At 41.2% G+C, this 27880-nt stretch overlaps 1 protein-coding gene, 1 long non-coding RNA gene and 1 pseudogene across 3 annotated transcripts in view; 1 reads left to right on the top strand and 2 right to left on the bottom strand.

Annotated features, from left to right (window-relative positions):
* LOC111750923 (uncharacterized) lies at window positions 1-27097 on the top strand. Of its 2 annotated transcripts, XR_002785978.2 has the most exons (3): window positions 1-19180; window positions 23295-23329; window positions 24148-24185. It is a non-coding gene; the product is annotated as an uncharacterized LOC111750923 (long non-coding RNA). The 2 variants fall into 2 exon arrangements; XR_010319382.1 differs by having other exon boundaries at window positions 23295-27097.
* On the bottom strand, window positions 18921-23480 carry LOC100670430 (large ribosomal subunit protein eL30-like; annotated as a pseudogene).
* ARPC5 (actin related protein 2/3 complex subunit 5) overlaps window positions 26412-27880 on the bottom strand; it is an 8712-nt gene continuing 7243 nt past the window's right edge. The window contains exon 4 of the mRNA XM_003410848.4: window positions 26412-27750. Coding sequence (XP_003410896.1) covers window positions 27688-27750 — 63 coding nt within the window. The 3' untranslated portion in view covers window positions 26412-27687. The remainder of the gene's footprint in view (window positions 27751-27880) is intronic.

Genomic DNA, 27880 nt, shown 5'->3' with positions numbered 1-27880 from the left:
CCCATTAGGGTCATTCTAAGGAGGCTACCAAAACCAAAAACCAAACCAGTTGCTGTGGATTCTTCTTAGGTGCCTCTGGGTGGGTTTGAACTGCCAACCTTTCAATTGGTAGCCCAGTGCTTAACCATTTGAGTTGCCTAGGGAAACCTGGTTGCGACTGCTCTGGCCTGGAACTCCCTCTGCTGACACCATCTCTCCTAGTCCTACATTTCCCGCAGACTTCCGCAGAGGACACTCTCAACTTCACTCCAGGGAAGGGTCTTTGGAAGCCTGGTTAAATGTTCTCCCAGGCTCTTCAAGGAGCCTCAACTGGTCAGAGCCTGGATCTAGCAGGGCTTCAGTGACTTCAGCCCCCTTTCATGCCCCTTAGCTCCATGAAAGCACTTAACCATTATGCTCTCATCCTACGGTTGGTCAAGAAAGTGTTGTGTTTGGTGTCAGGGATATCCTGGATTCAAACCCTGACCCTGTCACGTACTACTCCCCAAGTGAGCTTTCACAGGTCATTCCAAGTCTTAAGAGCTTCAGTTTCCTCATCTTCAAAATGTTTGTGAGAACAATGCCTACCTTGCTGGTGTGTTGTGAGACAGGAATGAAATGCCCTGTGAAAATGCCAAGCAGTCCTGACATATTGTGGATACTTATAGATTTCCAGATTTGTGACAGAAAAATGAACAAATAGTCTTTGTTTTGCGGGGTGCTGATGCTCTGTTCTGACATTCCACCCTCCTCCTCCAGGCTGATTTGAGCAAAAGGCTCACAGTGTGCCGAGCACCACCTCCTCAGCTGGGGTCTGGGTCCTGGACACTAAATTCCACCTCTGTCCAAACTCCAAACTGTTTTCTCTTAGCTCCAGACTGCCTGCTCTCAGCTCTGTAGCCATTTTCTTCTTAGAATTCCTAGCACAAAAACGCCCTTGCTGAATGACTTTATTACACTGAGGTACAATTAAAACCAAAGCAATAAAATTCATGACATCCTGTTAATAGTTGCTGTGGAAGTTCCCTTTTATACAAAACACAGGGACTTCCTACTTTAGGATCTACTGTAATTTTTCAATAAACATCAGTTTTTCAAACTTCTCTCTTTCTCTTTTTGGATTGCCTGCTTATAAGCAGTGGGCGAGACATCTACTTTTTTTTTTTTTGGTTTTGTTTTGATTAACCAGCTTCCTCTTCCATAAATGCCTTTATTCTATCATTTTTCAAAACTTTTTATTGTGGTGAAATATAGGTAACAACATATTTGCCATCTCAACTATTTTTAAGTGTATAATTCAGTGATATTTGTTGTGTTCACCATGTTGAGCAACAATGAACCACTATCTGGAGACATCTATTTCTTACAGCTACAGTCCTTCTAGACCTTCTCTTGCTCTCTTCTTTCTTCCCTGTCCATTGGGACAAAGAATCCTGGAAGGAAGATAGAGGAATAAAGTATTTTGAAGACTAGAGATGGAGTTCTTAACAGGACAAGGATGTGTGTTAAGAAGCTATTGCAATATTTCAGAAATAATAATGCCTCGAACTAAACCAGCAGCAGGAAGAAAGTAAGGGTATGGATCAATGCCAAAGCCAATGTGATGTTGCACTTGGAGATAAAGGAGAGGAGGAGATAAAACTGTTCTTGGTGTTCCCAGCCTGAGTGACTGCAAGTCTGGCAACAGCAGTGGCTGCCCCAGGGAATGAAGGAAATGGAGTGGTAATCTCATCCACTCCCACACTCCCATACAAATAACTCTCAAATTATTCTTCCAGCCATATTGTCTCCAGAGCATAAATTTGGGATTGGGCAATACTGCATTGAGTAAATGAGGGGCTAAATTTAAGGAATTCCTAATTAAGAGGAGCCGATGAAGGTGTGTGAGAAAGTGTTCGGAGAGGGAGGAGAAGGGGAAGGGCAATGCATCACACAAGTCAGAAGAGATCAGTCAAAGAGGGAGGCCAATAGCATGGAATGCTGCAGAGGGGCTAAGGAGGCCGAAGACCAAAAAGAGATCCTTAGCAAATGTCTTCAGTTACCTAGTGCTGCTGTAACAGAAATACCACCAGCCAGTGGCTTTATAGAACAGAAATTTATTTTCTCTCAGTTCTGGAGGAAGGAAGTTTAAATCAGGGTCTTGGCCATGTCTATTCCTTCTGTGGCTCTCTCCTAGTTTCTAGTGACTGTCAGCAATCCTTGGTTCCTTTGCTTGTAGATGGGTCCTCAAATGGCACCTGTCTTTCCCTTGAGTGTGTGTGTCTAATCTGCTCTTTTTATAACTCATAAGTGATTAGGTTTAGGACCCAGCCTATGCTGGTATGATCTCATTAACATAACAAAAGAAAAACCATATATCCGAACAGGATCACATCCACAGGTACAGGGGCCAGTACTTTGAATTTTGGAGGACACAATGCAATCCATAACAGCAGAGCTGGAGCAGAGGGCAGAGGAGGCAGAAGTCAGCCTGTGAAGAGCTAATGAGCTAATGGGAGGCAAGGGAGAAAAGGGTAGGCTGCTTTCTCATGAGCTTTGAAAAGGAAGAAAGACAGTCCCACATTTAGTGGGCTTGATGCTCAGAACAGTGGGTATTGCACAGGGAGAAGAGAGGCCGCCCTTTGCCTGCAGCCCTCACTTGCCCCTTTGCTCCTGTGTCTTCCTCCCACTCAGCTTCAGCCCCACGCAGGTTCATGAGTCTTTCTGAAACATTGGTCAGTCTGTAGTAATATCTTTCCACTGATGAAACATGTATTTTCTTCTCCTTTCTGCATAAGCTCTCGTTACTTTCCTCTTGAACAGAACTCAGCAGTTAAGTTAGCCTAAACCCCAACTCATTTCCAAATAAGCCAAGAAAAGCATGTGGTCCAAGGGCAGGTGTCAGTGTCAAATAGCAGGTACTCCTTAAAGTTTCAGAGCCCAGGGGGAGGGGGTTGAGGCCTGAGGCAAATGATTAGGTTTTCAGACACTTTTTTTTTTTTTTAATACACTTTATTTTTTAGAGTAGTTTTAGGTGTACAGAAACACGGCATGTAAAGTAAGAATTGTATTGTTCTTTATGTACAAAGTACAAGTGCACATTGTTTCTTGAGTGACACACATTTTGCATTAGTGTGTACATCTGTTACAATTGGTGAACCAATATGGGTTCATTACTATTAACTATGTTATTAGTAGAGTCCATAGTTTTCATTACGATTCCCTATTTGTGTTGTACAGTTCTACGGGTTTTGAGAAATACATAACGTCAATCACCATTCCAGGATCATGCAGAATAGCTTCAATGCCCTTAAAATGTCCTGTGCTTCACCTATTCGGCCTTCTTTCCTTTCCCCTGAACTCCCGGAAACCATTGACCGTACTGTCTATAATTTTCCAGAATGTCAGATAGTTGGACTCACACTGCACATAACTTTTTCAGACTGGCTTCTTTTCACTAAGCAATAACATTTAAGGTTCTTCCCCTCTTTTCGTACCTTGATAGTTCTGTTTCTTTTTACTGCTGAATAATACTGCATTTTTTTGGATGTACCACAGTATGTTTATCTATTGACCTATTGAAGGACATCATGGTTACTTCCATCTAAACACTTTTCACCTGAACTTCTGCTCTGGGCACACATTTTGATCACAGGAAGCACCTCAAAGACAGTGTGGAAGTGGAAGAGAATCAGCAACAAGCCAGCAAAAGTCCCCCTTGACTAGGTGTAAAAGTAGGGAGGGAACAGTTCCATCCATTGTCCCGCTTTATCTTAGAGAAAGTTGGGGAACAGAGGGATGAAACCACCTGACAGTATAGAATTCTCAGACGTCAAAATTTAACAGGACTTGCCCAACCCCTTCTACAACCTCTCTTTCCTAGGGTTACTGCCTATTTGCCACTCTGGCTCCCCAGTGATGAACCTGAGGACTTATTTACAAGCTTTACCCTGAAGACAATTACGTATCTAATTGCTGTAGTTTCAGAGCCTCAGAATCCCTGAGGGATAGAAGTGGCGTATGCCACTAACTATAATAATAACATCTACTCTCTATTGAGTTCTTACTGGGCACCAAGAAAATTTTACGCAACTGATGGCCATCATTTCATTTATTCCATATAAAAACCCATTTACAGTAAAGGAAAATGAGTTTTAAGTAACTTGTTCAGGAGCACAGAGCTAATGTATGGCTATGATTAAACCCAGGTTTGCAGAACTCCAAAGCCAACATAACACTCTTTAAAGAATATGGTAGAAGAAATTTGCCACCCGTAACAATTTCACGTAATCTGAATACACTTCAGCAATTCTTCTTTTTTCCAGAATCCAAAGGGTGTCAAAAATATTTCAGCTATAAACCTACTTTCTCCCTAATTAAAAACAAACAACAACAAATAAAGAAATAAAATTAGAAGAAAAAAAGAAATACTTTACTACTACCGAAAAACAAACAATAACAAAAACAGGAACATTTCTTTCAGGAATGGTGGTAACCTGCCTAGTGGTAGAGAATTATTTGATCTGTAGAGGTCATCTAACATTCTGACTCATGATCTGATAGACTCAAACTCTTCCACTGAGAATAGTAGGAAAACTGTCACTTCCTGATTTAAAGTCATAGGTCTTGGGCCTGCCAGTCCATCAAAAGTCAATTCTCTCCTGACACGCAACGATTATGGGAGAGGCAAGTCCCGGAGGAAACAGCTGGGCCAGAGGGGGCTCAGCAGTTGGGGAAGAAAAGGCTAGGAGGAGGAGAAGTGAGGGGCTTCCGCTGGTGTGAGGGGCAGCCAGGAAGAGAGCCACATTCTTGACTTCATATCCTTGCTCTCCTAACTTTTTAAAAGTTTAAATAAGCTTCTGGAAATGTTTCCTTACCTTGTGACCTCAAACAAATTTCCATAAAGGTAAATAAGTATAAAAATAAATATATAGCCAAATTTTTTTAGAATGCCCAAGAGATTTGGAATTTGAGACCTTTTGGCATAGTCTTGAGTTTTTCCTTTTTGAGCTGTGTCACTGGTACCTCCCAAAGAGCTGGCCATATTGGCCTCAGTCTCGCAAACACAACTTCCTTTATCTTAGCTGAAGGAAATAGGCCTGTAGCTCCATCCTGGCCCCTTAGCAATTCCCCTGGGCCCAGGTGCCTTCTCAAACCCCATAGGGCCACACGGAGGATTCCCAGAATTTCCCTCTATCTCAAGCTGGGGCACCTTGACAGAAAGGTAGGCAGGGGAACAGATCGTTCCTGCTTGTTGGCACTGTGGACTGGTGATTTCTTCTACTCTGACCCACATGGCGTCACCATGAGTCAGAATGGATTCGACAGCAGCTGGTACTAGTGAGCTTTCCTCAGGTTATTTGTGAAACTTTAGTACTGCTAAGGTCATTTGCCAAAACCAGATGGAGACAAACTCGTAAAACAACTACTTGAATTTTCTCTGCCTGGGTAAGGGGCAGGTGAGTCCTTGTTCCCTGGGGGTTTAATTTTAACTCTCTGGAAAAATATGTGTCATCTGTTGATGCTCCCACTGAGCTGTTTTCAGGCCCCAAGCAGAGCATCCTCAGACAACTGCTCATCCTGGATTCCTCTTCTAGGATCTCTATAGCAACCTGGGTACCAGCAGGAAGATCCAGACACACAGCAGGGCCCTGCTTACCAGGCCTAACAAAGAGTACAGTACTGTGCAGTCCACACACACAGGAAGTGTTCTTTTGCAGAGGACTTTTTGTCTTAAAGACAAAGTTCTGAGGGAACAAAAACACCCTTCGTTGACCATGAAGGAACTTTAAAAATCACAGGCTTTCTACACAATTCTAGGTAAATGTTTAATAAATTTGTTTCTTGTTATATTTTTCATGTCAGGTGTTCATGTTTTAAATTTACCAGTTAAAGGTCCAGCAATTCATTTTTCATTTTTGTTGAGGCAAAAAAGTCACAATGCTCTATCTCTGAATTAACTGCCGTCTAAACTAAATCATCTACCACCTGTCTCTCAGCTTCCTGTACTGTGGTAATCCGCATGTTGCTATGATGCTGGAAGCTATGCCTCCAGTATTTCAAATACCAACAGAGTTGCCCATGGTGGACAGATTTCAGTGGCACTTCAAGACTAAGGCAGACTAGGAAAAAGGGCCTGTTATTGTACTTCCAAAAATTAGCCAATGAGAATCCTATGATTCACAGCAGACATTTTCTGATATAGTGCTGGAAGATGAGCACCCTAGGTTGAAGGGCATTCAAAATACACAGCGGCTGCAACAATGGACTCAAGCATGCCAACAATCATGAAGATGGCACAGGACCAGGCAACGTTGGTACTTTCGGGTCATGAGACATAGGGTCACCATAAGTCAGAGCTGACTTGAAAGCTACTAACAACAACAAAACTACACTATAATAATTTTCTTGTTAATCATTATCCTCATTGTTGTTCTAACGGGGAAAAGGACAAGAGAACTGAAATCTAGCATTGAGTCAAGCTTGGCTAAGTCCTTCAGTAATTACAAAGCCCCAACCCGTGTAACCAAGTGGTCTTTCCAGCAAAGACATAGGACATGATCCTTGCCCTGATTTGAGGATATAAGAAGAGCTCAGGTAAAACAATCAGAGAATAACACCAGGTTACATGAAAACAAATTCTAGGTTCTCTGGGCCAGACACCACTTCCAGAAGATGAAAATGACTTTTGCTTAAATTCTTAGGACCTTGAACAAATATATTCAAATTAATTCTGCCTTCTTCCAGAATTAAAGTGTTCCAGCAGATTGGCTGTTCTGAGTGCTGTCTTTGGTGAACTAAAGAGATTCCTTTTTATTTTCTGGCTGTCTTTTAGCCACCTGGCTTTCAGTAAGTTTTTCTGTGCCTTTTATAATGTGTGAAACTACACCACCTGCCTAAACTTCAAAACACTCTTCTGGGTCCAGTTTGCTAAAATTTAAGCCAACATTTGATTGGTTATCATTGTTGCTCTTGCTTTAGAAACTATTTCTCAACCATTTAAGCACCCATGTTGAGGCTTCTGCACTTTAAAGATTACTCCACGCTTCCTTCCACCCAGTACCCATTTGGGGAGGTAAGATGATTGAACCTTAGGCTTATTTGCTCCAGATGAACCTGAGAAATTCTACTACCTTTGGCCAATAGATCCCTCAGTTCAACTCTCAGAACCGAACCACCCACGCCCAGGGCGAACCAGAGGAACATTTCTACTTCTGGGGGAAATCAAGGTCAGGAGGGAGGGAGAGAAAGGGCTAGGTGTCCAGGTGGTGGATCCAGGCTTGAGGAAGCCCTTATTCATAGCCTCTTTTTCTTTTTGCTTGATATGGAGCAGGCGATCAGGCACTACTCGTTAAATGATAAACTGAACCCTTTCTCCCCTATCTAGTTCCTGGGTTTCTCCTGGGTCACATTTTGCTGTTGTTGTTGTTAGGTGCCACCCACTTGGTTCCTACTCATAGTAACCCTATTTACAACAGAACAAAACACTGCCTAGTCTTCAGCCATCCTCACAATCAATGCTATGTTTAAGGTCATTTTTGCAGCCACTGTGTCAATCCATCTTGTTGAGGGTTTTTCTCTTTTTCACTGACCCTCTACTTTATCAAGCATGATGTCCTTCTCCAGGGACTGGTCCCTCCTGATAACATGTCCAAAGTGCCTATTACTAAGTCTCACCATCCTCACTTCTAAGGAGCAATCTGGCTGTACTTCTTCTAAGACAGGTTTGTTTGTTCTTCTGGCAGTTCATGGTATATTTAATATCCTTTGTCAACTCCATAATTCAAAGGCATCAATTCTTCTTCCATCTTCCTTACTTATCGTCCAGCTTTCACATTCATATGAGGCTATTGAAAACATCATGGCTTAAGTTAGATGCATCTTAGTTCTCAAGGTGACATCTTTTTTAACACTTTCAAAAGGTCTTTTGCAACAGGTTTACCCAATGCAATACATCATTTGATTTTTTGACTGCTGCTTCCATGAGCATTGACTGTAGAGCCAAGTAACATGAAACCCTTGACAATTTCAATAACTCCTCCGTTTATCTTCTTGTTCCAGCTGTGAGGATTTTTGTTTTCTTTACGTTGAGGTATAATTTATACACCTCACCTTAAAGAACAAAGGCTGTAGTCTTTGATCTTCATCCGTAAGTGCTTCAAGTCCTCTTCGCTTTCAGCAAGCAAAGTTGCGTCTTCTGCATGTCGCAGGTTAATGAGTCTTCCTCCAATCCTGATGCCGCGTTCTCCATCATATAGTCCAGTTTCTCAGGTTATTTGCTCAGCAGACAGATTTAATAAGTTTGGGGAAAGGATACAACCCTGATACACGCTTTTCCTGATTTTAAACCACACAGTATCCCCTTGTTTTGTTCGAACTACTGCCTCTTGGTCTATGTAAAGTTTCCACGTGAGCACAATTAAGTGTTCTGGAATTCCCATACTTCGAAACATTTTCCATAATTCGTTATGATCTATGTAGTCAACTGCCTTTGCATAATCAATAAAACACAGGTAAACATCTTCCTGGTATTCTCTGCTTTCAGCCAAGATTCATCTGAGATCAGCAATGATAACGTCCTCTTCTGAACCCGGCTTGAATTTCTGTCAGTTCCCCCCAGTTGTACTGCTGCAACCACTTTTGAATGATCTTTAGCAAAATTTTACTTGTGTGTGATATTAATGACAGAGTTCAATAATTTCCACATTCCGTTGGATTTCTTTGGAAATGGGCACATATATGGATCTTTTCCAGTCAGTTGTCCGGGTAGCTGTCTTCCAAATTTCTTGGCACAGACAAGTGAGCCCCCCCAGTGCTGCATCCATTCCTTGAAACATCCATCAATTCCTGGAGCCTGATTTTTGCCATTGCCTTCAGTGTAGCTTGGACTTCTTCCTTCAGTACCATTGCTTCTTGATCATATGGTACCTCCCGAAATGGTTGAAATGGCACAGTGACTCTGTATTCCTTCCATCTTCTTTCGATGTTTCCTTCCAAAAAAGAAAACACAAACCCTTTGTGGTCGAGTCGATTCCAACTCTTAGCGACCCTATAGAAACAGAGTAGAACTGCCCCATAGAGTTTCCAAGGAGCGCCTGGTAGATTTGAACAGCTGACCTTTTGTTTAGCAACCGCAGCACTTTAACCACTACACCACCAGGGTTTCTGACGCTTCCTTAGTCGTTCAATATTTTGCCTGTAAAACCCTCTAATATTACAACTTGAGGCTTGAATTTTTTCTTCAGTTCTTTCAACTTGAGAAATGCCAAGCACATTCTTCCCTTTTGGTTTTCTAACTCCAGGTCTTTGCACATTTCATTATAATAAATACTTCACTTTGTCTTCTCGAGCTGCCCTTTGAAATCTTCTGGTCAGCTCTTTTACTTTGTCATTTCTTCTGTTTGCTTTAGCTACTCTACATTCAAGAGCAACCTTCAGAGTCTCTTCTGACATCCATTTTGATCTTTTCTTTCTTTCCTGTCTTTTTAATGACATTTTGTTTTCTTCATGTATGATGCCTTTGATGCCATTCCACAACTTGTCTGGTTTTCGGTCACTAGTGTTCAACGTGTCAAATCTGTTCTTGAGATGGTCTCTAAATTCAGGTGGGATGTACTTGAGGTCGTGCTTTGGCTCTTGTAGACTCGTTTTAATTTTCTTCAGCTTCAACTTGTATATGAGCAATTGATGGTCTGTTCTGCAGTAGACCCCTAGCCTTGTTCTGACTGATAATATTGAGCTTCTTCATCATCTCTTTCTACAGATGTATTCTTGTTGACTCCTGTGTATTCCGTCCGGCAAGGTCCATGTGTATGTTTACGTTGTTGAAAAAAGTATTTCCAACGAATAGGTTGTTGGTCTTCCAAAATTCTATCATGTGATCTCTGGCATCGTTTCTATCACCAAGGCCATATTTCCCAACTACCCATACTTCTTTGTTTCCAACTTTCGTATTCCAATCTCCAGTGATTATCAATGCATCTTGATTGCATGTTGGTTTGATTTCAGACTGCAAAAATTGGCAAAAATCTTCATTTTCTTCATCTTTGGCATTAGTGGTTGGTGCTTAAATTTGAATATTAGTCATATTAACTGGTCTTCCTTGTAGGTGTATGGATATTATCTTATCACTGGCAGCATTGCATTTCAGGATACATCTTGAAATGTTCTTTTTGACAATGAACATGATGGTGTTCCTTCTCAATTTGTCATTTCTAGCACAGTAAACCACATGATCGTCCAATTCAAAATGGCCAGTATCAGTCCATTTCAGCTCACTAATGCTTAGGACATTGATCTTTAAGCATTGCATTCATTTTTGACAACTTCCAATTTTCCTAGATTCATACTTTGTACATTCCACATTGCAATTACTAATGGATGTTTGCAGCTGTTTATCCTCATTTTGAGTCATACCACATCAGCAAATGAAGGTCCCAAAAGCTTGACTCCATCAGGTCATTAAGGTCTACTTGACTTGGAGAAGGCAGCTCCTCCTCAGTTGTATTTTGAAAGCCTTCTTACCTGAGAGGCTCATCCCCTGGCACTATATCAGACAGCGTTCTGCTGCTATTCATAAGGTTTTTACTGGCCAATTTTTTAAGAAGTAGATCACCAGGTCCTTCTTCCAAGTCTGTTTTAACCTGGAAGGTAGTCTGAAACCTGTCTACCATAGGTGGTGACCCTGCTGGTATTTGAAATACCCATGACATAGCTTTCAACATCACAGCAACACACAAGTCACCACAGTACAACAAAATGACAGATGAGTGGTGGTTAAGACCTTTACTCCTAGGGTATCTGAATTTGGAAATTAAGGGTGGTTTGAGGGCAGGTAGGGGAGCCTCCAGGGAATGATGTTCTGCTTCCTATGTACAGATATCTCATTCCTGAGGGGCCTTAACATGGAAGTGTTGAACAGAGGCATTTGTGGTATAGCCAATCTCCAAGATGGATTCCAGGGATCCACACCTTTTGTTAATCACAGCCTTCTGTAGTCTCCTCCGGGGTTGAGTCAGAGCTGACATGTGTGACCAGTAGAATACTGTAGACATTCTGGTATGTGGCTTCCAGTGCTAGGTCATAAAAGGCATTGCAGCTCCTACTTTGCACACTTGATAGCTTTCTCTGATGGAAGCCAGCTTCCATGCTGTGGACACTCAAGCAGCCTGGTAGAAAAGTCACATGAAGGGGAACTGAGGCCTCTTGGCAACATCCAGCAAAAACCTGCTAGCCTTATGCATGAACCACCTTGGCAGTAGATCTCCAATCCTAGTCAAGCTTTCAGATGACTACAGCCCCTACCAACATCTTACTGCAACCCTAAGTAAGATCCAAAGCAAGAAATACTCAGGTAAACCACCCTCAACTTCCTGACAGACAGACATGGTAAGAGATATTAAATGAGTATTGTTGTTTTAAGGCCCTATTTTAGGGTAATTTGTCTTGAGCAAGGAAGTAACTAATATAGTCTTGGTCACCATTATTATTAAGTATTCATTCATTCAACCACTATTTCCTGCACACCTGCTATGTATTTGGTGTCTGTGCTAAACATGGGAGATACATGGTGAAAAAAAAAAAACAGACATATATGGCCTATTTTCACAGAATGGACCATCTAGTAGTGACACAGGTAATCAAAGAACAACACAAATAAGTGTAAACGACAATAATGACAAGCACTACACAGGAAAAGCATTCAGCCCTGGATCAGATGGAGTTAGGTGAATGGGAGGGAGAGAAGAGCATTCTAGACAGAGGAAATAGCATGTGCAAAGGCTGAAGGGAGCATGGCAGGGGACTGGAAGAAGGCTGTTATGGCCAGGGCCAAGAGATTAAGGCATCAGCGAGGCTGAAAGACAAAGACCAGCCCATACAGAATGTTGTGGCCGTGTTAAGGAGTTTAGATTTTATACTAAGAGAAATAAGGAAGCCTTTAAAGGTTTTTAAGAAGTTGTTGTTGTTAGGTGCCATCGAGTAGATTTTCAACTCATAGTGACTCCATGTGACAGGTTGGAACCACCCCGTAGGATTTTCTAGGCTGCAGTCTTTATGGGATCAGGTCTCCAGGTCTTTCTCCCTTGGAGCCACTGAGTGGGTCTGAACTGCCAACTTTTCAGTTACAGCTAAGCATTTAATTGTTGCAATTTTGATTTTTAAATCTTTGACTTAAAAAAATTTCTCTGGCTATGTAGAATATGGGGTTGTGGTGGTTAAGATTGTGTGTCACCTTGGCTGGGCCACAATTCTCAGTATTTTGGCAGTTGTATAATGTAGTGATCACTTTCCTGTTGAAATTTTGATACTTGATCACCCCTATGATGGAATCTGCTGAGTGGTGCCAGCGGTGGTGGGGCCTGCGGCGGCTCACCACCCCCTCAGCCTTCATCTTTCGACCTTCCACCGTCTACTTCCTTTTCCTGCTCACCTTGCAAAGGTTGTTGGCTTGTTCTGGATCCAGCTACCTCTTGTCTGACCTCTGGTTCTTGGAACTTGAGCTAGCAGCTTACCTGTCCATCTTGGGATTCACCAGTCTTCACAGCCTGCAAGCAAGAGTCTTGCTCCCTGACCTACCTATCTTGGGTTCCCCAGGCCTTGCAGCTGACTCAGGAGAAGCCTTGCAGTCTTGCCTGTGGACCTTGAGTATTCCTTGACTGTCACAACCTGTGAGCGGGATCCCTGCTCTTCAACCTGCTCACCTTGGGTTCACCAGCTTCTGCGGCTCCATGAATTGGGAAAGGACTCTATCCTGATCCAAGGGCTTGGGACATTCCAACCCCTACAATTGTGTGAGCTATTTCCTTAATATAAATCTCTCTATATGTATTTATATGCATTACTGGTTTTGCTTCTCTAGAGAACCTAGCCTAAAACAGGGGTGGAGGGCAACTGTGAGGTGACCAGTTAGGAGGTTATTTCAGTAATCCAGGCATTGTTTCCGCCAAATAGTATATTTGCAACTCTCAGGTGTAGTCAGCCTTGTACTTAATATTCTTTAAAATGAGTAAGTTTGTACAGACATAATTTCTGGCCTCTCAGAGCCTACCTTCTAAAAAAACAACAGTGGTGGGGACAAATAGGATAACATGCAGACATAACACAGAGATAGAAAGCTGAGAAATAATTCTGTCTCACACCTAGTTCAACCAATCAATTAGTACATAAAGATAATAAAGTAATACCTGTGACAGCTGGAACCTGTGTAAGGTGGAAACTTGCCAGAGAAGGAAAATAAGTGATGGAAAGTTGGGAAGACTGCACCCTGTCAAAGACAGAAAACTTGTGAGACCTGGAAAAAAAAAGGTAGTTCTATGGAGTTTCAGCTCTCACAGGTTTCACTGTATAACAAACATTTCTTGAAAACCTAATAAATATGCCAGACATTTGATATTCTTTATTGATTTATGCATTAGAACAACTTCATGCTGTAGTTGACTTTATGTTCACTTTACAGATGAAGAAACAGGCTCAGACAGGTGAAGGGACTTGGCAGAAGCCAAGCAGCTTGCTGGATCTGTTTGTCGCGAAGCAAAAATTAATTTTATTACACCCTGTTGTCTCCATCTTTATAGGACTCCATTTGAAGTCCCTTATGTAGTGGAGAAAGCCTTGTTTGCTACCAGACACTTAAATTCCAGTTTATCATCATAACATACACATTTCTACAGTCAATACACTTTTCCAAGGTGAACCTCTGTAAAACCAGACAATAATCCTGTATTATTCATTTGTTCAACAAAAGGTGCCCAGTCCTTTAATAAATATATGAGAATCCCCAATTGTGTGCAAGATTTGTAAAAGTGACCAGAGGTAAACGACATGCGGACCTTGCTCTAAAGGAACCTATGTGTGAAATGCACACTGTTTTGAGTAATAGGAAACCTCCCTTTTTGAGAACTCTGTCTTCTTACATTTCATTTACAGAATTAGATGGAAGCTGCTGTATTAGTAAAGCATGATCAAATCTGCTCCCTGTAGTTGATTGGCCCTGAAGTTGGTTCTAGCCTGAATCTAGGCCAATAAGAATCCTTCTTTGGGAAGTTGGAAGTGGAACTAAGAGAAGTCAGTTTTGGCCTGGGACCTGAATTTCAAGATGAAACTTTAGGGGGGCTTCTGGTAGACATGTTTTGCTGTGTGGTGGTAAAGGAGAGGAAGCTGGCTGGTAATAAAAATGAAAATGGAGCAGAGCTGCAGAGAGATGTAGCTATGAGTTCATGTTAAAGCTAAACAGAGCCTTGGTCAATGCTGTGCTGTACAGCTCCAGGGAGCACCATTTACATTGATTCCATATGAGTGGCACCTCTTAGAACACAACTGTGTAGCATGGACAGTGTCCCCCAGAGTTGTACAATGAGGAAGCCCTGATTTTAGTGGAGGATGAGAAGGTAAGGGCCAGGACAAAATAACTCAGGTATTAAATATAATTTAGAACAGGAATGACATACGTGCTGCAATTCTATGCCTTCAAAATCCAGGGCAGACATTACTAATTATCGTGATCTCCTTTCCTGCTCAGCTCCAGTGTGTCCTACTCAGCCCAGCACACAGGAAGTCACTATTAAGCATCATGACCTTTGCCAATATAACTTCCTGGCTCAACATTCACATTTCATTCAATTACGAGAAAATATTTGTCACTCGTATCACAAACAAGGCAACCCTGGTGGGGTAGTGGTTAAGACCTATGGCTGCTAATCAAAAGGTTGGCAGTTTGAATCCACCAGGCACTCCTTGGAAACCCTATGGGGCAGTTCTACTCTGTCCTATAGTGTATGAGTAGAAATTATCAGCAATGGGTTGGGTTTGGTTTTTTAGTATCACAAACAAAATGTTTATTTCCCTATTAAAGAAAGAGCTCCTACAAATTAGTAAGACAAAGACCAACAAGTGGGCAAAGATATGAACAGATAATTTACAGGAAAGAAAATACAGCTGGCTCTTAAACATACAAAAAGATGCTTAATCTCACTTCCATTAAAAGAAATGCAAATACATACTTTTTTTAACCTATCAGGTTTGCAAAGATGAAAACATTTGATAACAAATGCATTGGATAAGTAAGGTATTCAGAAAAATACATTACTAGAAGTATAATTAATACAACTTCTAAGGAAGCTAGTTTAGTAATATTTATCAAAATCATAAATGCACATTTGATCTAAAATTCTACTTTTAGGAATTTATTCACAAATGTGCTTGGCTGGATATTGTCTTGGTCATCTAGTGCTGCTGTCATAGAAATATCACAAGTGGATGGTTTTAACAAAAAGAAATTTATTTTTTCACAGTCTAGTAGGATACAAGTCCAAATGCAGGGTGTCAGCTCCAGGGGAAGGCTGTCTCTTTTGGCTATGGAGGAGGCTCCTTGTCATCAATTTTCCCCTGGACTAGGTGCTTCTCAGCACAGGCACCCCAGGTCCAAAGGACATGCTATTCTCCTGGCTCTTGCTTCTTGGGGTATGAGGTCCCCCTGTCTCTCTGCTGGCTTCTCTCTTTTATATCTCAAAAGAGATTGGCTTAAGACACAATCTAATCTTATAGATCTCATCAACATAACTGCAGCTAATCCCATCTCATTAACATCGTAGAGATAGGAGTCACAACACACAGAAAAATCACATCAGATGACAAAATGGTGGACAATCACATAATACTGGGAATCATGGCATAGCCAAGCCAACAGACATTTTGAGGGGACACAATTCAATCCATGACAAATATGTACAAAATGGCTTGTGTGCAATGTTATTCATTGTAGCATTGTTTGTGATTGTGAAAGATGGAAACTGCCTAAATCAACAGGGAAATGGTTAAATTATGGTACATTTATTCATACAATGGAATATTATGCAGTCATGAAAAAGAATTATGATGTTCTTTATGTACTGATAGGAAATTACTGCCAAGATATACTGTTATTTAAAAAAAAGCACAAAGCACAGCACAGGATACTATGTATACTGTTTATAAACAAGTGGGAAAATATTATATAGGTTTTTGCTTATAAATACCTACCCTATATCTGGAAGAATGTCCAAGAATCTGATAATATTAGTTGATTGCCACTGAACTAGGAGGGAGAATTACCACAATTAAAAAAAAATCTTTTTTACCTTTTGAATATTGAACCATATGAACAAATTACTTATTCAAAAATAAATAAATGAAATTATAAAATCATAAGTCAGTGAATACATTGACCTTTAACTCAGTCATCAAATTGAAGAAAGTATTAAGTTAGAGGTGTTTCTGGAACCTTGAAAGAACCAAGTTGTGGATAAACAAAAGACAGTATAATCTTATTCAGTGGTGGTTCCATTCATGGCACTCATTACCCTAACAGTTGACATGATTAGAAAAAATTTTAGAGTCAGTAAAGGTGATATGGATACTGTTTAATGATTTTGTCTTTGAGGAAAACAAAGGGATACATCTCTGATCTTAGAAGGTGATTACACAGAGTGATAAAGGCTGTTCCATATCGAATCCTGTGGTGCCATTGTCAGCCAGATGTGAGCTGGAATCCTGTCCATCATCCATTTTCTCTGGAGACTTGTAGCAGAACTAAACAGTATAAGGGCTGTACATGCTACAAATGGTGGCTCTCATTTCCACCTAAGGCTGGTAGGTGGAAAGGTTTAAGTGTCCACATTGAGCAAATGGAATTTGTTTGTGACTAAACTCAATGGGAACTAGATTATTTGAACCCAAGAAGGATTATTTTATTTATTCTTTATATAGTTCTCAGTTTGTGCTTCTGATATGTTCTTCTATTTAGGTACTCTGGGGACTTGTGAGGCAAATCCTGTGTGGCGCAAATGGTTAAACCCTTGGCTACTAACCAGAGGTTGGCAGTTCAAGTCCACCCAGAGTCTCCTTAGAAGAAAGGCCTGGAGATCTACTTCCAAAAAATTCAGCCATTGAAAACTCTATGGAGCACAGTTCACATGACACACATGGGGTTAGCATGAATCAGAATTGGCTTGAAGGCAACTTTTTTTTTTTTTAAATAATTTTTATTGTGCTTTAAGTGAAAGTTTACAAATCAAATCAGTTCTCTCACATATAAACTTATATACACCTTTTACTCTCCCCCTAATGACACAGCCCCCTCCCTCCTTCCAGTCTCTCTTTTCGTGTCCATTTTGCCAGCTTCTAACCCCCTCTACCCTCCCATCTCCCCTCCAGACAGGCGATGCCAACACAGTCTCAAGTGTCCACCTGATGCAAGTAGCTCACTCCTTATCAGCATCTCTCTCCAACCCATTGTCCAGTCCAATCCATGTCTGACGAGTTGGCTTCGGGAATGGTTCCTGTCCTGGGCCTACAGAAGGTTTGGGGACCATGATCGCCGGGGTCCTTCCAGTCTCAGTCAGACCATTAAGTCTGGTCTTTTTATGAGAATTTGGGGTCTGCATCCCACTGCTGTCCTCCTCCCTCAGGGGTTCTCTGTTGTGTTCCCTGTCAGGGCACTCATCGGTTGTGACTGGGCACCTGAAGGCAACTATTTTTTAATTAGAGACTTGTGTATGTCACTTGGGGACATCCTACTCAGGTTGCAATTTTATGCAACCAGTAGGTATCTATTGAGCAGCAACTATGACAAGAATTTTGAGGGATGAATAAGACACCACTATTTAAGACTTTAAGGAGCTCTGCTAGTGTAGCTAACCAAAACGTCGGTGGTTCAAACGTACCAGCTGCTCCTTGGGAAAAAGATCCGGGAGTCTCCTTCCGTAAAGATTTACAGCCTTGAAACCCCTATGGGTTTCAACTGCCCCAACTGCTATGGGGCAGTTCTACTCTGTCCTATAAGGTTGATACGAGTCTGAATTGGACTGGACGGTAACGGGTTTCGTTTGGTTTTGATTTAAGACTTTAGGGAGTCTGTATGGTCTAGTAGAAAGGTCTAGAGGGTGTGTCCTACAGATCATTAGCTAAATTCTAGGCTGGGAAGTATGGAAATCTTGGAATGTTAGGCTATGGAATTCAGGTTAATCATATGCTATTCAACTTGTGTTTCATGCTGTGTGGGCTTTAGGGAGCTGTTTCGTAGAGAAAGAAAAGATGTAAACACAGATAATTTATGTTCATTATCTTTTAACATTCAAGTAACCTAAAAGATGAAGGAAAACAGGTATTTAAAAGGCAAATGCTGTGTCCCGTGTTGTTTGTGGTTGGATCGTCAGTGTGGTGAAGTAGCTCCACCTAGAGGCAGATGACATACTTCTCCTCTGTGGTCTCCCCAGGGCTCCTCTCTTATCTCCACTAGAACTGGGCCTCTGGCATTTCAGTAAAAAAAAAAAGAAAAAATTTTTTTTTTTTTCTTTTAGTACACAGAGCTTTTTGACACTGTGGCTTTCACCAATTCTATCAGGGATATTGGGCTGAGGTGGGATGGGAGTGGGGGTGGGGGAAAGAGGTCCATGCAGGTATGTGGACGGAAGAAGCCTTGTTTTAAGCACCTCTTTCTAAAATGTTCAGAGCCCTTGATGTTTTCTTGTTCTTGTTTATCTGTAAGGTAAAATTATTTGCATGTTTAAAAATTGGTCTATCTTAGGTTATTTGCTCAGTTCTAGCCAATGCAATCTATGGAAACAAAAATCAGCGTTTATGCAGCCTAGAGATAGCAATTTAAACATTTTGAGTCAGCTTGAGAATTGAAGGACGGCATTATTTTAACTAACCTGCCTTAGCAGCCACACTTGACTAAATCTGAACTAATTGGAAAAATGAGGCATGGGAGCGGAGAGAGAAGAGAGGAAAGGAACGCAGCAGATGCAGGGAGTGAGGAGAGAAAAGGAAAACTGAGAAGAAAATGATTCAGTAAAGGAAAGGGTACCAAGAAAATGAAGACAAGCAGTGGAAAGAGGTAGATAGCGGTGGGTTAGAATTTATCCAACCCCATTCAAACCTGCAAAGCTGGATGTGTAATGGTGCCAGGCACAAAGAATACAGGCGAATATGTGTCGTTGGATGGTGCCTGGTGAATGGTGCCTTGGCCCCTTATCTGTGAAGGTTTATAATTTTGATCGTGTTTTCAAGCCTGGAGTTAACCTTGGGGGTCTCTCATTTCCCAGGATTTATTCTGCAGAAACTCTCATCTTCATCTGGCCTCACAGCAGAATGTGAGGGAATTCCAGAAGAAGAGTGGACAGAGATGAGCTTCCAATTTGGAGTACTTCCAAAATGGCACCCCAGGCAATTATACTGAAGTGAGGTAGGCCAAAGTGATTCTTAGGAATTCGATTGTTGTTGTCAGGTGACTTCGAGTCGATTTTCCACTTATAGTAACCGGATGGGACAGAGTAGAACTGTCCCGTAGTGCTTTATTGGCTGTAATCTTTACGGAAACAGATTACCAGGTCTTTCTCCCTTGGAGCTTCTGGGTGGTTTCAAACTGCCAACCTTTCAGTTAGCAGCTGGGTGCTTAATCCTTGCACCACCAGATCTCCTAGGAATTTAATTAGGCAAATCATTTTTAGTTATAACCAATAATCTGCTGAGCTCAGCTAATGAATGAGATTGCAGCTATGGCTTTTGCCAAATGAAATTAAGACAAAATTAATTAAATAGCAGTTTACTAGTTAAAGGAAACCCTGGTGGCATAGTGGTTAAGTACTACAGCTGCTAACCAAGAGGTCGGCAGTTTAAATCCACCAGGTGCTCTTTGGTAACTCTATGTGGCAGTTCTACTCTAACCTATAGGGTCGCTATAAGTCGGAATCGACTCAATGGCAGTGGTTTTGGTTTGGTTTTGGGTTACTAGTTAAAATACATCATCTATAGAAAATTAGGAACCTGTTACAAATATTGGAAAATAGCAAGTCACAAGGGAAGCTGCATGTTTTGAGAAGCCCAAACCTTCAGTCCTGTTTCTTTTTTTAGGTATGTTATGGGCCTTGACCTCTAACCTTATGACTTTAAAAATCATCAAAAGACAAGTAAAATCCATCATGAAAAAATAGCTAATGTTCTGGAGGAATCTGGCAGGCATTATGCTGAGGGAAATTAGTCAGTTGCAAAAGGACAAATATTGTATGAGACCACTATCATAAGAACTCAAGAAAAAGTTTAAACACAGAAAAAAATATTCCTTGATAGTTTCGAGGGTGGGGAGGGAGGGAAATGGGTGTTCACTAATTAGATAGTAGACAAGAACTATGTTAGGTGAAGGGAAAGATAACATACAATACAGGAGAGGTCAGCACAACTGGACTAAACCAAAAGCAAAGAAGTTACCTGAATACAACTGAACGCTTTGAAGGCTAGTACAGCAGGGATGGGGGTTTGGGGACCATGGTTTCAGAGGACATCTGGGTCAATTGGTATAACAAAATGTATTAAGAAAATGTTCTGTATCCCACTTTGGTGAGTGGCATCTGGGGTCTTAAACGCTAGCAAGCAGCCATCTAAGATGAATCAATTGGTCTCAATCCACCTGGAGCAAAGGAGAAAGAAGAACACCAAAGACTTAAAGTAAAGATGAGCCCAAGAGTCAGAAAGGGCCACATAAACCAGAGACTACATCAGCCCGAGACCAGAAGAACTAGATGGTGCCTGGCCACCACCGATGACTGCCCTTACAGGGAACACAACAGAGAATCCCTGATGGAACAGAACAGTGGGATGCAGACCTCACGTTCCTGTAAAAATACCAGACTTAATGGTCTGACTGAGGCTAGAGGGACCCGCGGAGGTTATGGTGCCCAGACCCTTTGTTGGCCCAAGACTTGAATCATTCCTGAAGCCAACTCTTCAGACAGGGATTGGACTGGACTATAAGATAGAAAACGATACTGGGGAGGAGTGAGCTTCTTGGATCAAGTAAACACATGAGACTATGTGGGCAGCTCCTGTCTGGAGGGGAGATGAGAAGGCAGAGGGGGACAAGAGCTGGTTGAACGGACATGGGGGATACAGGGTGCAGAGGAAGAGTGTGCTTTCTTACTAGGGGGAGAGCAGCCTGGAGTACATAGCAGGATGTGTATAAGTTTCTGTATGACAGACTGACTTGATTTGTAAACTTTCACTTAAAGCACAATAAAAAAAAAAAGAGCTATGTTCTGCGTGCTGAGTCTGCTCCTAATTGTAGCACTTCACCAGATCTCTCTTCCCACTTCTACGCCCGTCAGCTTTTGCCTATGAGAAGGCTTTTGCCTATGTGAAGGGCTCCTGAGTTGATTTTACCTCTCGACGGCATCTCCCAAACACCAGCGTTTGGAAAAACCTCTTTTCTCACTGGAAACACTCTGTTCCCCAAACACCAGACTTGAGAAGAAAATGTGGTATAACTCTAGGGTCAGACAGATATAAGTTAGAATCCTAGTTCTGGCACCTGCAAGCTCTGTGATCAAAATACCTCAGTTGTTTTGGAGTTCAAACAGTATCTGTAAAGGGACCAACACACAGTAGGTGCTCAATAAACGCTGGCTTTTGTGCTTTTTTTTTTCATTATTACATTTTATTGTGATTTCGGTGAAAGTTTACACAGTAAATTAGGTTCCCCTTTGACAATTTCTGGTGCTCTGGTGGAGCAGCGGTTAAGAGCTCAGCTGCTAACCAAAAAAGGTCAGCAGTTGGAATCACCAGCCTCTCCTTGGAAATCCTATGGGACAGTTCTACTCTGTCCTATATGATGATTAAGAGTCAGAATCAACTCAACTGCAGTGGGGTTTGTTTTTGTTTGGTTTGACAATTTCTACACAAATGGATCAATGATATTAGTTGCGTTTTTCACACTGTGTCAGCATTCTCATTTCCAGTACTCTAGTTTTCCCGTCCCCTTATCTTTTCAATTTTGCTGTTGAATTAAATGTTGACCTTTTGGACTTGTACAGATGTTTTTTCAGTAGAGCACCGATCTAACAGGCAATAAATATCCTTTGTTTTGTGTGTCACTCTGCTTTTCTGTTAAAAGGCGATTTCAGGGGGTAGTTTTGGTTCAAGGTTTAAAGAGCGTCTCAAGGTGACAGTCTCAGGGAGTCCTCTGGTGTCAGGTGGTCCAATTAGTCTTGGCCTTTGTATGTTAATTCTATTCTCACTCAGAATCTTGCTTTGAAAAATTAAAAGCCATATTACTAAACACATACTATGGGACCATATCTTCGATTTCCAGTTGTTGGTGTTATATTTCACATAAATTCATGTAACTCTGGGCCACATAAATCTAGGCTAGGCTTAAATTTTTTTTTTTTTAATTAAAACGAGTTCTGGCTAGTTTTAATTCCTTTTTTTAAAAAATTGTGCTTTAGATGGTTTACAGAGCAAATTAGTTTCTCCCTAAACAATACACACATTGTTTTGTGACATTGGTTGCCGACCCCATGACTTGTCAACATGCTTCCCTTCTCGACCTTGGGTTCCCCATTACTAGCTTTCCTGTTCCCTCCTGCCTTCTAGTCCTTGCCCTGGGCTGGTGTGCCGATTTAGTCTCATTTTGTTTTATGGGTCTGCCTAATCTTTGGCTGAAGGATGAAACTCAGGAGTGACTTCAGTACTGAGTTAAAAGGGTGTCCAGGGGGCCATACTCTCCGGGTTTCTCCAATCTCTGTCAGGCCAGTAAGTCTGGTCTTTTTGTGTGAGTTAGAATTTTGTTCTACGTTTTTCTTCAGCTCTACTGGGACCCTCTATGGTGATCCGTCAGGGCAGTCAGTGGTGGTAGCCGGGCACCATCTAGTTGTGCTGAACTCAGTCTAGTGGAGGCTGTGGTAGCTGTGGTCCATTAGTCCTTTGGACTAATCTTTCCCTTGTGTATTTGGTTTTCTTCATTCTCCCTTGCTCCAGGCAGGGTGGGACCAGCATCTTAGATGTCTGCTCACAAGCTTTTAAGACCCCAGATGCTACTCACCAAAGTAGGATGTAGAATATTTTCTTTATAAACTATGTTATGCCAATTGAGCTAGTTGTTCCCCGAGACGATGGTCCCCAGCCCTCAGTTTGGCTAGTTTTATTAAATAAAAAATTTTACATGATTTATTTTTCACAAGTCCATTCTGGCATGCTTCTAATGATATTAGAATCTCCTGGTTCAATGGTAGCCAGTGTGTGTACTCCACAGTATTCCAATTTCTGTGCCCAAGTCAATATTACTGCCACTGTAGTGATGGACACCAGTTTTGGCCAACGTGGCACAGTCCTTTATCACAAATTTCCTCGAGGCCAGGAAGTTGCTGATGAGGCTGACTAGTTTCACTTTGCCTTGCCTGATCATCTTCAATGTCAGTTTGTACCCCAGCACTTAATTTCCACTTTTCTAAATACGCTGGAGCCTAGAGTTGATGGACTCCAGTGACTTTTTAGTCTTCTTTACTACCACCATTTTCTCGCCTTAGGAGCAGATGGCCCCCAACTAAGAACAGCCGCCAAGGTAAGTGGTGAGCAAGAAAGTCTACGCTACACTATTGATGTTGTTTCAATATTAACTTTTAAGTGAACACTGTTGTTGTTAGTTGCCATACAGCTCATTCCAACACATGGTGACACCATGTGTGCAGAGTACAACCGCTCCATAGGGTTTTCAAGGCTGTGACCTATGGGAAGCAGATCATCACATCTATCTTCCAAGGTGTCTCTGGGTGGATTTGAACCACTTATCTTCTGGCTAGCAGTTGAGTGCTTAACTGTCTGCACCACTTAGGGACTCCTAAGTGAACATACTTGACAGTTTTAATGACGTGATAAAGTTATTCATACATACTTTTAATAAGCAAAGCTCTTTTTTACTAAAGATGCTTTTTCCCTATAGAATAAAATTTAATTTTCCCAGTCTTACTATTTAGAAAGGGGTGAGACTAAGTGACCATCAATATCTACTTTGTTAAAAAAAAAAAAGATTCTCTATCAGCTCATGACTTTCTTGAATCTCCCATATATATATTATCAAAGCCCAATCCTCTTAGTAACTTTTACTCCCTATACCATAACTTTACATTAAAAACATTAAAGCTACAAGAAGTGACAATTAAGCCTACTTCAACTTTGGTTCTCTTCTGTCTATCCTCTTTATGTCACTTGGGTGGCATTCTGTCCTTTCTGCCCCCTAAGACCTAGTTGGAGGTTGATCTGTCTCACTTTACTCCAGTCCACCCAGATTTTGCTGTCCTTCCAGCATCACCTGTATTTACAGCCAAGTACTAAACCGTATGACATTAATTTTTAAGTGCTTAAATCTTATCTCCCAATTAGGTTGAAAGCAGCCTGTGACCAGACCCAATAAATGGTGCTACCTAATGACTAAAAATCGGTATGTTTGTCATTTTTTTCCCCATGTAAAAAATAGCAAAAACAAACAATAAAACTACTGAGGTTAAAGTGGAAGGGGAATAAAAGGTAAAAAACCACTTTTGTGCCAAAAGTGCCTCTTGGCATTTGTATCTTTTTTCCCAGTTCATCTTGACTATCTCCGATTCTCTCCACTACATTATATTGCATTGTGGTTGGTGTAACTGGGGCTGACATTTAGCCAGGATGCCATCAGTTGAGCTGGTTGTTTCCAGCCGGCACCCACTTCAATTGTCAGTCCCCAAGCTGGACTGGTTGTTAAATATTTTTATTATCTCCAGCAAGTACGCTGATCAGCTGGCAGATATCAAAGACATTCTTTATGACTATAGAATATGGAACTCCAGAATTCCCCTAACCCTTCTGTCATGAAAACGATGTTAAAGGAGAATTTTATGAAAAAGTACTGCAATATCACTTCTGTTGTCATTTTAATGTGGTTAATGCTATACCCACTTTGACTACCTCTAATATCTATTGCTTAGCTTTTCTTAACCCATAGTTCTCTGAATTGCCTGTACATTTTTAAAGCTTTGAAAAGTAGAAATCTAGTCAGGTGGTGAGAAAGCAAAAAATAGAGGCTGCTTTGAGTAGGTGTTATGGATTGAACTGTGACCCTCAAAAAGATATGTTGAAGTCCTAACCCCTGTACCTGTGAATGTGATCTTGTTTGGGAATAGGGTATTACTTTGAAGATGTCATCAGTTAGATTTTTACGAGGTCATACCGAAGTAGGGTGCATTCTGATCCTTTCGGAGTGATGTCTTATAAAAGCAGAGAACAGACATAGAGACACACACAGAAGAAAGATGTCATGTGAAGATGTATCTACAAGTCAAGGAATGCTAAGGATAGCTGGTAGGCATCAGGAGAAGCTGAGAGACAGGCAAGAAACAGTTTCTAAGTCCTCAGGATCAACATGACTGATACTCTGGTTTGGACTTCTAGCTTCCAAAACTGTAAGACAACAAACTGCCGTTCTTTAAAGCCACCCACTTTGTGGTGTTTTGTTACGGCAGCACTAGAAGACTCGTACAGCAGGCAAGGATGAGAAGTAAATTTGAGGCGCGAGAAAGAGGGGCTTGAAGTTGGGAATAAGTGGTTGCAACTACTAGGCTAATTTGTACATTCTAGTCTAGATCAGAAGCTCTGATGCTGTAGTGGTTAAGCACTTGGCTGCTAACTGAAAGGTTGGCAGTTTGAACCCACGAGCCACTCCAAAGGAGAAGGATGTGGCAGTCTGCTTCTATAAAGATCACAGCCTTGGAAATCCTATGGGGCAGTTCTACTCTGTCCTATGAGGTCAGTATGGGCTGGAATCAACTGGATGGCAATGGGGTTTAGTCTAGGTCTGGAGTTCCTGGGTGGTGAGAACAGGTAACACGCTCAGCTGTTAACCAAAAGGTTGGAGGTGTGAGTCCAAACAGAGGTGCCTCAGAAGAAAAGCCTAGCAATCTACTTCCAAAAAATCAGCCATTAAAAATACTGTCAAGCAGGAACCATTCCCGAAGCCAATTCATCAGACATGGATTGGACTGGACAATGGGTTGGAGAGAGGTGCTGATAAGGAGTGAGCTACTTGCATCAGGTGGACACTTGAGACTGTGTTGGCATCTCCTGTCTGGAGGGGAGATGAGAGGATAGAAGCAGTTAAAAACTGGCAAAACGGTCACGAAAGGAGAGACTGGAAGGAGGGAGCGGGCTGACTCATTACGGGGAGAGTAAGTGGGAGTATGTAGTAAGGTGTATACAAGCTTATATGTGAGGGACTGACTTGATTTGTAAACTTTCACTTAAAGCACAATAAAAATTATTAAAAAAAAAAAAAAAAACTCTGAAGCATGGTTCTACTCAGACATACACGGGGTCACCACGAGTTGGAGTTGACTTGAAAGGAACTGGCTTAGTCTGGGTCTTTTAGCAGTGACACTACAGGTGGTCAGCTGGCAAAGAGAGGTCTAGGGAATTGCTCTGAACACTCCTAGTGCTCTGACATCATTGTGACTCTCCCTCTATTTTACTACCTTGTATTTGTCTAAAGTAATCTTATAAACCCTTTGCACCAAATTAGTTCTTGTTAACAGTATGATAACCTGGTGGTAGCAGCAGGAAATCTTTCTTCTTAATCTTACATTCGTAACTATAAAGAGCATTAGAAAAATAAAATCTTCAACACTGACATTTTATTTTCTGAACTTTTATCATTTTTACAAAACAAAACAACAAAAGCAGTATCAAAAACAGCAAAGAGTTTATAGAATTTCTGCACCAGTTTTCATCTAAGTTGGGAATTATGAAACCGGTGCCCACATAAATACTAGACACAGGCTGATTTCCCTCCTGGTCACGTGCATGTGCTGATTTGTTTTGGAGCTACTAAAGACTAGTTTTTTATAAGCACCGGTCATTTTTTTTGAGAACCGATTTGGTTTGTCCAACAAAGTAAACACTTCTCGCTGTGTGGCAATTTTCTTTTTTTAAAAAACACTGAGATAAAACGTGGAATGTATATTTGTTTGGACCTGAACCAAATCTTTTGAGATCCCAATTACCCTGAAGAACACTGAAAACATTTGCAGGGCATATTAGGTACCAGTTTTATACCCTTATAATGAAGGCAGCCACTATATTTCTATGGAAAACACCATTTTACTCAGAGGCTGCCCAGAGTTTGAATTACATCATAGTTTCTGCATTCTTTCTGATTTGGATTATGGTTCCCTCAAATAGGACAGTATTATTGGACCAAAATCTATCTTACAGATTCATTTGTATAGCTCAAGACTCCTTGCTCTGGACCCTGGATGACCACAAAGAATCTGAGAAGCCAAGATTAATGGATGCTTTTTTTTTTAAGAAGAAGAAACATACTTAAACTTGCAGCACAGATAATCTGGAAGCCAGTGGAAAGAAAGCTGGAGCTTGGCAGTGGTGCTCACCCACCACTTGTTCCAGAAACATATTTTGCTTAAACAGGGGCAGTGTGGTCCAGTTTTGCAATGTTAATTAGCTGCCAGTCTCTTATATTTTTTTATAAAAATCACTGCCTGGCTAGGAATGAGTTAGAACACTGGCCTCAAATTCTGATGAAATCTCTCAGTATTAGATTAAAAAAAAAAAAAAAAAACCCAACTGATAGGATTTAAAAATTGTACAATTAGACTTGAATGTAAATTATACTATATACAGACTGGTATACATATCACTGAAATGGTTCTGAGAGCATGAAACACCTCTGTTGAAACAAAATTTCCTCTATATTATCTCAATTTTCATTAAAGGAAAACGGACCCATGTAGTTTTTATCTTTACAGATATGAAAAGGGAAGCAAGAAGGCAAAGCTGAGACACAGATGCTACCCACAGGGCAGCGGTGGCATTTGGTTGTTTTGGTCTTTGTACCAGCAACTCCCACAGCCCGGCAGATGTCCGGTTCCTGCTGGGCTACACGGTCTTCCTCGCAGTCAAGACGCGAACAATGGACCCTACTCCTCCGGCAGCAAGTGCCTGAAACAAACCAGAATCATAAAGACCAATTCTTATATTAAGTAAAACACTTTTTTAAGAAAGGGAATGTGTGCAGCTATAGATTTTGAATTAATGAATTTAATACGTATTTCTTGAGCACTTATGATAC

The sequence above is a fragment of the Loxodonta africana genome, chromosome 25 (assembly GCF_030014295.1).
Source record: "Loxodonta africana isolate mLoxAfr1 chromosome 25, mLoxAfr1.hap2, whole genome shotgun sequence".
Lineage (NCBI taxonomy): Eukaryota > Metazoa > Chordata > Mammalia > Proboscidea > Elephantidae > Loxodonta > Loxodonta africana.
This window is presented reverse-complemented; position numbering and strand designations above follow the sequence as displayed.